At 39.1% G+C, this 13238-nt stretch overlaps 1 protein-coding gene across 4 annotated transcripts in view; it reads right to left on the reverse strand.

Annotated features, from left to right (window-relative positions):
- Positions 1-13238, reverse strand: part of LOC138723838 (VPS10 domain-containing receptor SorCS1) — a 269305-nt gene that overhangs the window by 82994 nt on the left and 173073 nt on the right. For all 4 annotated transcript variants that reach the window (XM_069863214.1, XM_069863216.1, XM_069863215.1 and 1 more), the window contains exon 5: positions 8957-9030. In XM_069863214.1, the coding sequence (XP_069719315.1) occupies positions 8957-9030 (74 nt within the window). The remainder of the gene's footprint in view (positions 1-8956; positions 9031-13238) is intronic.

The raw sequence follows: 13238 nt of genomic DNA on the forward strand, positions 1-13238 counted from the left end.
GGTTTTGGCCATTTTGAGCTTATTGACATGGATTAAGAGTAGGTTAGAAGCGGCTACAATGCAATACTAAACAGAAAAGTGGTAGATAGCTTGGAAAATCAAGTTTGACTCCCCATCATTAAAAATATTCACTTGTCTCTGTGCCCTCTCTTCCATTCCTCCAAACTGTCCCAATTCTCTTTCTGGACATTAGACTCTAGTTACATTCTGCAGATGACCTTGTGTTTAACACTATTTTCAGATGGCTCCTGACCTTCACCATTCCTTCTTCACAGCTACAATTTGAGCACATCTCCATCTCCACATATACTCCACGACACAGAAACACTAATTAGTTGCAATGGAGAGGTGGAAGAGAGAACACACTCTCAGAGATCCTTATGTCAAAGTTGCCTCATGAACTTAAGTATTCTAACAAGCTTTATCCTATCACAATAAAGCTATAAAGTTGCTCTGTTCAGCACATGATAATGGTTTTGTAATTCAATTATTCGTAGAGTTTGCCTTTGGGGATTTATCTTCCTTTAGCCTCAGCATTCATGCGGATCCCTTGTCGTAAATCTTGCCAAAGGAAAACCAGCTCCCCAGTGCCTCTGGAACACATCCTGCCACTTCATGTTAAAAAAATCAACAGCTTATTCCAACTAGTGAATGTCAGGTTTTCAGTTCTGTTTTAAAGGACATGATGAAAACAACAACAGTGGATGACGTTCAAGGAGTCCTCAGTAGCATCAATTTTTTGGTTCCACTAATGCTTCTATAATACCCTAAATCCTAATTGCCATTCATAAAAATAGTAACGTGTAGTACTGAACAGGGAGCTTTTTGTCCAAAGATACAAAAGTACTTGACAATCAACCTTTAAGTAACCTTCCCTGCATGCTACTGACTTGTTCAAGACCTATGGAAAAGTACAAGGCCAGCAGGCCAAGAGAGAAATAGGGGTTGAGGAAAATTTTTGTTCTCAGCTTTATAGATAAACTCCACTGATTAGGTGATGAGCACAGAGACCTCATTGATTTGAATTGTTATGTGGCAGAGACAAAAATAGAGCCTGAGAGACCTCTAGGCTCCTTTTTCTTTTACTACTGTACTGTTTCCATGAGGGCTTTGCAGATACTCTCTGTTCCTAGTTTGCTTGCAGAGGTCAATGACTCTGCCCAAGAGAGCTTAGTGTGGGGAGAATTCTTGTGGTTTCTTTAGTCACTCCCTATTATGTGAAATTTCACAGATTTCCCTACCCTGGAATGTATTTTAAAGATTGCTTTCTAGCTTTAACGTCACTTAACCATATTCTACTGACATGTTTTAGAAACAAAGGGCCATATTCCAGACAGGCATAAATCAGTACTTTGTTTCTTCATATCTGGCCAGTAGTTCTCCCCTGATGATAATCTAATTAGATTTTCCCTGTTACATCTCTCTACTATTCTTTCTCATCAATTAGATGCAATGATATGATTTTGTTCAATTCAACTGGCAGGCACTGGACCAAATCCATCCTATGGTGTGTTTTACTTGTTCTCTAGAACTGGTGAAAAATAGCAGTGCAGTGAGTAAAGCGCAGCTTCTCCTAGTTGTGCCACCTCACAACACTGACCCAGAAAAATAGGTGGCTGTTGCTGCTAGTACCAAACCAGGAGAGCACAAAAATGAGGGGATGCTGTATGTCTTTTTTCTGTCCTTGGTGATGCAACATGGGGCAGGCAAGTTTGTATCTCTGGAAACCATATAGGAGTAAAATCTTAATTCCCTAGAAAAATCTTAGAGATTTCAGCCTTCATTTGTAGCAAAGAGACAGAACTACATCAGAGTCCAGCTGCCTGAGAACTGTAAGCAGAGATTTTCACTAAATCTGTTCAAATCGATGATCCGATGGGTCTTTTCCAACCTGGTGATTCTATGATTCTATGATTAAAAACCAGTGGGATCTTTAGTCAAGACTGTCAATGGAGAGCATGTTTCCTCATGATGTAGCACTGACCTTTCTGGTGACAAAATGGTAAATATCAGGGGCAGTGAATGGTGACCAAGTGCTCTAATGTGTGTTACTCACCATCAGTAACGTTAGCAGCAGCATGGTATGGGCCAAGGAAAGGCACAGTTTCAGATTTACTCTTCACTCTTGTTCATGGCAGTGTTGCTTGCCTGCAGCTCAACTGTATCTTTAGGCTAGCAGCCATGAAGCTGCCAAAAAACATTAGCAAGGTAAGAGCAGCCTTTGCTATAAAAGGCTCAGGACTCCAGTCTTTCTCCCAAATTTTCTCTCAAATGTATGGTGTTCAATTCAGAGAAAAAAAAAAATGGAAAGCATGAAAAATTCACTACTCTTGTTATTCTCCATCAGTCAATTGCTTAATTCAGATCTCCTGAAAACTATCATGGTCCCTCTGTGACGTGCCCTTCTGGCATGTGCCCATCTCCACCACACACAAGCTATGAAATGCAGATTTTTTTAATTATATTTCTAGTAAACTTCAACACGTCGGGCATGACTTGTGTGTTAGATCAAGCGGATGATTTTATGGACAGGCAGTCACAATGCCCTTTGGTTGCCATCTTTCCTGTTAGCCTCCAGCAGTTGCCCTGCAGTGATTTAAAGGTCTTGCTCAGCAATACATAGCATCGTTTGTAAACAGCTCAGATACTATGCCATTTAAATTGCCTCAGCCTACCTGGGTGGGCGTGCAATTCTCACCAAGCCAAGATCTGACAAGAACACTGGGAGAGTTTGCCTGGCTTTCTCCAATAGCTTGAATATAATGAAGTTTTTAACAGTATTTTGACACTCCCCCCCCCATTTTCAGCTTTCAGCTGCTCTGATAAACACAGTCAAAGCTTTTAAAGTACAGTCTCTAGCCTCCTCTGGAAAAGAAAATATATATACTCTATAATTCTCCTCTGAAGATTAATTTTCTTTGCCATTGCTCATAAAAGAAACACAAATATAGCCCTACCTATTCATCTGTCCATCCAGCCGCTTACCAGTTTATTTTTTTCCCCCTTTTCAATGTGTGTTCATATCTTTGTATTGTTTGAGGGGAAAGGTTAGTTGGTTGTTTTTTCTTACAATGTTTGCATCCATTTTCTTCTCATACTCAGAGAAAAAAAAAAGAGTGGAAACAGTAACATCTCTTTAACAAACGGACATATCTCCTGCATTTTCTTCAGGAAACAATTAACATCACGGACACATGACCTTACTGGAAATGAAATATACTGTGATATGTTTTTACTCCTAATCAGCCTGTTACACCTCTGTAGTGTATTAAAGCCCTGAGCTATATTTTTTTGTCTAATTAAAACAATCATCTTAGAAGCACAGAATGGTTTGGATTGGAAAGGACCTTTAGAGATGATCTAGTCTGATCTCTTCCCAAGGGCAAGGACATCGCCCACTACATCTTGTTGTTCAAAGTTTCACCCATCCTGACCTTGAACGCTTCCAGGGATGGAGCATCCATGACTTACCTGAGCAACTGTCTCATCACTTTCAGAGTAAAGAATTTCTTCATTATGTCTAATATAAATCTACCCTACTTAAATTTAAAACTGTTCCCCCTTGGCCTATGACTATAGTCCCTGCACCAGTAGAGTCTCTCTATTTTTCTTATAAGCCCCCTTTAAGTACTTAAAGGCTGCAACAAGGTCTCCTCAGAGCCTTTTCTGGGCTGAAGAGCCCCAAATCTCTCAGCCTGTCCTCACAGAAGAGGCATTCCAGCCCTCTCATTATTAAAGCTCTGTGATCTTCTTGAAGTATGGAGTGGTATTTCATTTGTATTTCTCCTATATGCTACTCTGGATGCAATAATCAAATAAATTGAAAAAAAAAATCAATAGTACTGATACAGTTAATAATTATAACTTGATGATATAATTTACTAGCTGAGCTTTTCTAGTGTTCATTTCATGCTAGTTTTTAAGACACTTCTATTGTTTGGCTTTATTCCCCTCCCACCCCCTAAGTTTTTCAAGGTTATGTTATGAACAGAATTATCTGAGAATCTTTTCAGAAAATGTCTCATTTTGATTAGAAAACAACGCATTTTGCAGACATTTTAATGTGCTTTTTAACTTACTGTTTTCATTTTTTTACAGCCAATTTTAATTGTGACACTTTGACTTACTGACTTCAAGGAATTAATTTCTGGCTGAAAGACATGATTTGATCCGTGGACTAAAGTAAAAATCCAGCTTTAAACGAGCAATTTCTGCATGTGTATTTTGCCCATATTGAACTACATAAACTCTGACTATTTTTTTTGCAACAGATGGTCATGAATGTTTGGATTTGCAAATCACAAGATATCATGATGGAAGTTTGACTAGATGACCAGACCATTTTAAAAACGTAAGAAAAACAAGTGAAGTAATTCCCAGTATGACTGATTCATCAGTTCCATTCACATTCGTATTTGCTACAAATCAATGTCTCTGCCAGCAAAATTCCACCATAGGAATGTATGATGAAAATTACCAAGTATCACAAAAATAAACTCAGAATTATTTAGATAAAACATTCATCCAACTCTTCCAACCAGCATCTAGTTCATTCTCTTCCCCTAATGCCAACCACATTAGTAAACACTGTGCTATCAGCAGCAACCCATGTATATTAATTTGCTGTTTCTGTATTACCGTGCTGAACTAATATTGCTTAGAATACTCCTTCCGAGTAATTAGGGTATTTTCACAGAGCATAGCTCCAGAATTAATAAGCACCTTGATAACTTTCATGCATTTTGCTGTCACAGTACATTTAACAGCAAAATGTCAAGAACTTGCCAGAGAAATAATGAAAAACATGAAAACTGTTGATACAGAGATGAACGGCGGTGCCTTGGGGTTGTACGCAGTGTGGATTCTTTTATGTTCCCATCAGACACATAACACATGGTTGACTCTGAGTGGACTACACTTTCCTCAGTGTACAACTTCTGCATATCTAGATTATGCAAACAGATATGTCGTCAGATACCTAAATTAAAGCAATTATTAGAGGTGTCCACTTCAAAGTCTTCCTTCGCTTAAGTTTGCCCACACAAAAGTGTCCTCACAAATGTTTAAAGAGTTTTTTTTAAGGTAAGAAAACTCCAGTCAGGTTTGAGTTTATCTGCTCGTTCCCCATCTGATATCTTCCTCCACAGAATGACAGGACAATTGCTTTCATCACAAGTGTGGACAACCCTCAGAGCTGCAGGTGGAAGAATGAAAAAGTGGAACGTATGAACTCTGAATAAATGAAGATTCTATTTTCATGTTAATGAGTCCTCTTAATGAAACAGAGGGTGCAAAAATACAAAATATATATGAGCTACAAGGAGTCAAGTTGTCTCTACATGGAACATTTCCTTAGAGTTTTGCAGTAGGCATCAGCAGATTGCTCTAATGGTGCTTTTCAGGGGCTTAAATTTCCCTGGTATGGTAGTAGGAAGCGGTGTTTCACAGAGCAGCCAAAAATAAGCAAATAAAGAAAATTCTCTTGGAAACAGACATAAGAAATGCAGCTGTAAATGATACTACAGCTTCATTGACAGCACTTGCAGGCAGAGCCTTCTGAAGAGTAAAACTAGCAATCTCAGTGGAGTTTGTTCACAAGACTTACACACAAACTACAAGACCACAAGACAGAGTAAAACAGCAATTAAGATATCAGACAGCAATCAGGAAAATGTATCTTTGGTTTCATCAACCATTCAAATCCATTTAAAAGTCTTTAAAGTCTTGCAGATGTTCTTTAACTGACAAAAGAAGCAGTGTTAAGTAAATGCAGCCTCAAGAAGGCGTGGTGCCAAAGGGTTTGCTTTTTGTGTCTTCCTGATCTTAGAGAAGTCCCAGTTCAGCTTGTCCTGGAAGAAGTCTGTATTAAAGCAACTCCTTAGCCTTCCTTAGATAACAGAATATAGCCTTCATTCTCTGCACAACACAGCTTTGTCCTGGCTGATCCTCTCAAACCCCTTTGATTTAGAGAAAGCAGCAGGAACATGAGAGAGTATCTCCACAGGCTGCTCCCCTTGAAAAGTTGTGACTTCAGGACATTGTCCTTCACTATTCATTTCTGCTTTTAAGAATAACTGGAAGTCATTCTGACTTTTCAGGTTGATAAGACTGTGCATAGTTCTAAGCCTAAATGTATAATAATTAATTGGAAAAAAAAAACAGAGAAAACACAGGGCACTAAGCCAAGTGATCCGGTGGGTCTCTTCCAACCTCGTTATTCTATGATTCTATACACTGGCAGAGGCTGCCCAGGGAGGGGGTTGATTCACCTTCCCTGGAGGTGTTTAAGGGATGGGTGGACAAGGTGCTGAGGGACACGGTTTAGTGTTTGATAGGAATGGTTGGATTCGATGATCCGGTGGGTCTCTTCCAACCTGGTGATTCTATGATTGTATGATTCAAGCTCTACCCAACATGTACTTCAGCCCTAGCTACAGAGATATTGCTGTAGAAGTTTGGATTTCAACTGTACATCTGCATCCTCTTACGTCTCAGTTCCCTTTTGCTTTTCTTGCATGGGGAGTCAGCCACATCCATGCTCCACGTGCAAAGGGCTACCCTTCTGATTCAGCACTTCGGTGCCTATTTTATCATCAGGTACCTGGCTGAACAGAAACAGAAATGCATAGAAAAGCCCAGTGTTGCTCTCTGTGCTGTACAGGTTCTCAATTACACATGCACAGCTCTGTTTCCTACTGTGGATGGTTTCAAGGACAAACAGTGTCCATATAATTGCAGCTAACAGTATTTTTTTTTTTTAGGTGATAATAAATATGCCAGAATGAGATGCAACACCGTCTCCACAAGTTGTATTACTTTTACTTTTGATAGCAGAAGTACAGTCTAGCTTACACTGAGGTGTGTTATGCAAGGGACATTTTGTTCAAGGTGAAAATACAGGCTTGTGGTTTCATGTTTTGTTTATGGCTGTAGGGAATTAGATGGGTGGCTGGAACATCTTTTCATCTTTTCAGCTTACACTTTGCCTTTGAAGCTCCAAGCCTGAGTTCTCTTATTTGTTAGGTTCTAAGAGTCCTTCAAAGTTTGAGCTCCATGGAAAGGGAAAATGATAATTTTCATCATTATTCTTGTTGCAGGCATCTACCAGCTCAATTCACAATAAACCACTACTGTAAGCAATGATGGGAAACTTCAAAAGGTTTGAAGTGCAGTGCAGGAGAATGGGATCCAGGAAGAGGGACATTCTTTCCAGCTCTCTGACCCTCTTCAGTGAGTACAATTTTATGGGATGTCTCAAAGACTAGGTCCCTGGATTTCTATGACTTTTCTGCTTTTATTGTCCCAGGAGAAAAAAAAAAAAAAAAGGATGTGTGGGGCTGTGTGTTCGCATCTGAAATTTTGAAACCCTGTTAGAAGTCCTGTAAGAAAGAATTAGAAGTGATAAAAATATCTATGTGCCTGTTTATACAGACACTCACAGAAAAACAAGTTTAAGTTAAAAATGGAATTTAGTTTGTAAAAGCTTCAGCTAACACAAGTTTGGAGAAAGGATTAAAAAGCAGGAGCAGCAAATAAAACCTCTAGTATATCCTTTGCAGATCAAATATAAATTCAACTTTGGAAGTAAATTTGACATAGAGCTAATACTTCTTTAATAAATTAAAAGAAAACATTTGACTACACCACTCCTGAATCTTGGTATGTTAAAAATCTGTGGGTTTGGCATAAACTTAGATTTTAGAAGCTTCTTCAGCTCCTCCTGATTTCAAGATGACTGATTAATCAAAAACTTCTCTTTTAAAGGCCATATTCACAGGACATGGGACAACTTCTGATCTGCCTGCAATCAGAATCATGAGAAGAGTATCAGTTCACCAGAATCACTGGTAAATTGTTGATGACTAAAACGGAAGGAGATGAGACTCAAAAACCAAACTACCGAATAAAGTTGGAACCTATACCCAGGAGTTATTTTGCAGTAGCTGTGGTCACCACAAGTGTTTGAATCTGAAAGTCAGGTCATCCAATGACCTGACTACTCCCACCTACTAAAAATTGTGAGGTGCTCAGATTCTATCATAACCATGTAGGCTATGACCCTAAGTAAATTTAGATACAAATTGTATAGCATAAGTTAATGCAGCAAAGAGTTAAGCTTGCATTGAGTCACCTTCCCTGGAGGTGTTTAAGGCACAGGTGGACGAGGTGCTAAGGGGCATGGTTTAGCGTTTGATCGGAATGGTTGGACTTGATGATCCGGTGGGTCTCTTCCAACCTGGTTATTCTATGATACTTCTTTAGGGCAACTTTGGCATAAAACTAGCATACAGCCACTACTGTAACTGACATTCAAAGATTCAGCAAGAAGAACTTACACATGACTGATCCATACAGTTTGAAATCTGACTTGCAATCTTGTACTGCTGCTCAGAAGCAATATCGCAGAGTGATTTAAGCTCATAATGAGCATTATGTGCCTAGTTCGACGCTCATTATCTTGCTCTCTTCCAAGGACTGAAATATGTCTAACAGCAGTTAAAAGCATAAGACCAGCCACTGGGGGACGTTCCCTTCTACCCATGGCAGAAATGCTGGTATCCTCAAAGTCTTTGGTCCTCACTGGTAGCAGGACCAGAATGATTTCTTCTTTGTGTTTGGTGCAAAAGCAAACAAGCTTGTGCCAGTGTTGCACTTGAACACAAAATGGTCACAGGAAATCACAGAACTTTCCCCTCCCAAATCAATGTTTTCTTCAGCCTATTATTATTCAGTATTTTTCAGTTGTGCATCATCCTTAGGTCAAAAAACCCGCTTCAGTGCTGTATAAACACATAACAGGAGGAATAGAGTCCCTTTCACGCCAGTTCTAAATTAATCTTCACAAGTCAGCAATCTGATTCCATTGAACCACGTTGCCTTCAAGCATCCATTTCAACATCTCTGTATATATAAGGAATCCTTTGACTAGGAACTTAGAAAGAGGTTTTGCTCTTACCAGTAGAACCTGTTTGGTGCAACTCCCTCGTGAAGAAGCAGCCACCTTCTGCCGAACTCCACTGAACTGAACAGCTGAGGACAAAAACAAACAGTCATGAAGCACAGTAAAACACAAAGATAATAAAGAAAATAATCTGCAGAAGTCTCTATCACTTCTGAGATAGTGACTTGTACTTCCTCCAGCCTCAAAGGAACACACCTGGGGCAGCTGAAAACTTATTGGCAAAGGCAATACTGAGCAGTGAGACATGGGACACAACTGGTATTACCTGAGGGATCACTGTCTCAGTACATCCAACAACCTGCAATGACTGAAAACTCATCGTCTAGCTCTTCATGGCACTCCCAAGCAATAAAACTGGATAGTGTGGGAAGGTTGTCTGTTACTTCTTTAAACTCGCGTTGGACACCAAATGTACAGCATAACACAGCAGTCTGATATCCTAGCCTGGCTCTCACGAAAGACAGACACGGCTGCCGTCCTTGATATTTCGTTAGAATCATAGAATAAACAGGTTGGAAGAGACCCACCGGCTCATCGAGTCCAACCGTTCCTATTAAACGCTAAACCATGTCCCTCAGCACCTCGTCCACCCGTGCCTTAAACCCCTCCAGGGAAGGTGAATCAACCCCCTCCCTGGGCAGCCTGTTCCAGTGCCCAATGACCCTTTCTGAGAAAATTTTTTTCCTAATGTCCAGCCTAAACCTCCCCTGGAGGAGCTTGAGGCCATTCCCTCTTGTCCTTCCAGTTACCAGCAGCAATTCCTAGACAGCTTGTTCAATTTGGCACAAACCAAAGTGCTCTCACGTCTCCAGACTTCTCCTGCAGAACTGAATGAGTTACTTGTATCATGGAAACCTGCAATTCTTTCTTTGCTCCTGCTGCCCTTCTCCTGCAAACCCGACACCTTTTCCTTGTCTGGTTACACAAACAATAACCAAATGCATCAATCATTTCAGAAAAATCTTTCCACAATAAATACCAAACCAGACTGAGAAAGGTCAGCAAAAAGGCATGTTACAGGTATTATAAAAACTTTGACGTGTCTTTGTGGAATGATATACAAACGTTGCTGCTATTGAACACTTACAAACAGCTGCTCCCCATAAATGCTGCTATCAGGTAATTCTCAGAGGGACAGTAAAGGGAAGGATCACTTGGGTTCTGTCTTTCTTTTGCTTGACTTAACTTCAAATTTCTCATATGGAAATGCTGAGAGGCAGTGAGCCCTATAGTTTTCTTGCTGATTCATCCTATTTCCCCTCTTTTCTTTGCTCGAGAGACTTTGTCAGTCCCCTTTTCTGACACAGAAGATGGTTGGACCCCTTTTTTGAACTGTTATCTGCCTTTTCATGACACCAGTTTAGGAATCTTACATAAAATGCAATCTGAATCTTTATGTGCAAACCTTGACTATTTTTTTTGGAACAAATCCACTGTAGTGGTGGTGGATTAGAAGGGAAGAGAAAGTTGGATACCTGTAAGAATAACTGAGAAGTTGATTTTAAAGCTTTCTGGTAAACAATAGACTGATATACGTTGAAATATACTTTAAAATATTAAACTTAAAAATTCACCTCTTTTTCTCATCTCCTTTTCTCTTGAACACTGTCAAAGAAGAGAAAGGGAAGAAGGCATAGGGGATGGATGATAACAAGGGTAAGAAAAGAAAAAAGAGCTTTGCTTTACATATAAAAAGGCATCTGCTTTTAAAATTTCAGTGGTGAGTCTGTTATTTTCCCTTAAGTAGAAGATTCTAGATACATATTTATTTGAAATTTTAGGAGACAAGCCCCTAAGTATAACTAACAAGAATTTTAACTTTGAAAGTTAAAGTAAATACTTTGGAACATGTAACAATTACTTTTGTAAAATGCTTTGAGGTAACGTAATCAAGAACTTTGCCACTACAGGAGGTTTTTTTCCTCCTTCACATTCAAAATCCATTTCTAGAACTGCTTTTGTAATTGCAGAAGAAATGAAAACATAATAACAATAAGTTACCGTCAGTCTCTGTCTCTGATTTTCCCTTTCATGATAAAGTAATTTCTTCAGTGCCAAGCAATATGTCTTTGACACACAGTAATTTAAGTTTTAATAAAGTTCAGATCATCCTGTAATTAAGAACAGGGAGCAATCCAAACAACTCAGTAAACACCTCTGTGTTTCCAGATCAGAGGTATATAGGATGTAAGCTTTCCAGGGATGCTGATGGCTTAAATCGCCACAGTAAATCTTATTTTCCTCCTTTGATATCTCTTACTCTACTCCCTCTCCAGTTCTCCTGAGCCCTTCAGCAGGTTATCCCCTCTCTGAATTTGCTGGTGATAATAACAGTATCCAGAACAAATGAATTACAGCCTGAAAAGCTTCCTCTGTGCTAGTGTCCCTCAGCAGAGCAGAAGCTGGGATGCTGCCCAGCACCCCAGGCACCCTCCTTTCTCTTCGTGTGTTCCTTGAATGAGACAGGTGATTTAGGCAAAACCTGGAGAAATGCTGGACTTTGTAAGTTCGTTTCAAAGGCAAGAAATGGATATAGCAATTCTACTGTCAAGACTGGCCTCTCAAATTAGAAGACAGTGCACAGCAGGCTGGAGAAAACAGGCAACAGCTCCCTGCGGAAGCATTCCCAGAGCTTTCATTGCCTTTGATGAGCCACTTTAATAACCAGGCTTTAGAAGATTTTTCATCCATTGCCATTATTTCAGCACCAATCTCAGCCTTTACTGACACGCAGCAACACAAGCAGCACTAATGTATCTTTAGCAAAGGGGGAATTCCCCACCTTATGTGTCACTTCGCACTGAAAGGAAAATAAAATCCTTTGCAGCAAGGATTTTTTTAGATATTTTATTCTTTGTGTTATTCATTTTAGACTGAGTTTATTTAGTTGGACCAGAAAGAAAAAGAAAAATATTTGGAGGCTAGATTTTTGTCAAATATCAGTTATGATACAGCTGGGATTATTTTTCCCCATTTAGCAATTATAGTTCTTGTACGGATATTTTTTAAACGCAGCATCATATTTTGATGTTGTTATAAAAGCCTTCTCTCTCCTGGGACTTCTCGTGGCAACTCATGCATGCAGTCCCTTCAGAGATGACATTTTATTTTCTTTGGCAAGCATCACTGTCTGACGACAATTTTCATTATTAGATTGAAATTAGATAATGTCTTTGCTACACTGCTTTTTCAACCACAAATAGAAAAGGAACTTACTACAACTTCAATGTATGTTTTCATCTGAGGGACAAGTAGTGATCTGACATTTCTGTTTTCACTGAGACAAAACTGTAAGAAGTATAAATTCTATGTTGATCTCTTGGATCTGACCCTTGTCCATCAGGAAATAGTTCTATTCATTCTCTTCTCTTCTTCTGTGTAATACCTGAGAATTTAACATTCATTAACAGTCTGGTTTTGCTTTGTTTTGCTATTTAAATCCTAATATTCTGTGAAATAGAAACCTACCTCTTACCCTCTATTTTTTAGATGGGAAAACAGAAATGCAAGGGAAAAGAAAAGGCAGTCCTGAGGTTACAAGCACCTTCTGAGGCTGAGCAGGGATCCCAATGAACCCTCTGAATTGCAAGACCATCTCCCAGCTATAGAAAGAGCCCTCTCATAGCATGACACTGCTGTCTTCTGGAGTAGGGAAAGCTGACATCTGAAAACTGAACCTGCAGAAGAACTGCTCGTGTATTTCATAGTGATAGCATAAGCTTCATCTTAAAAGCCTTTGAGGCATCCATGTAACAGCAGGATACAGTTGCCATGTAATCTTCCCTTTCCTGCCTAATTTCCTGATCTTTCTAGGACTAATTTTAGACTTGAGTAATTTTTTTTTTGCATTTCAAGCTGAGGTAATTGATACCATGTTTAATCTCTGGCAGTAAAAACATTCTTTTACAGACAGATACTTTTAAAAACAAAAAATATTGTTTACAAACTAAGGATAACTTTCCTAAAATCTAATAAAAATGCAGAAGAAAACTAAAACACCATCACATTTGAACACCGGCATTAATATCAACAAAGTCAATATTAAAATGTATGCAATATAGATATAAAACATATATAAATACATCTTATACATGGCTTATATAATTGGATTACCAAAAAAGGCATGCAGAAGGTAATCAGCTCCTTCAACAGTTCTTCCAATGGACACATCTTAGTAAGCAATATATCTAATAAAAAAATACTTACTGTAAAGAACACAACCTTCTCACCATTTTATAGACAAAGGTTGCATGTCTCCACTGAAAAACTATAGAGA

Source organism: Phaenicophaeus curvirostris, chromosome 9 (genome assembly GCF_032191515.1).
Source record: "Phaenicophaeus curvirostris isolate KB17595 chromosome 9, BPBGC_Pcur_1.0, whole genome shotgun sequence".
Classification (NCBI taxonomy): Eukaryota; Metazoa; Chordata; class Aves; order Cuculiformes; family Cuculidae; genus Phaenicophaeus; species Phaenicophaeus curvirostris.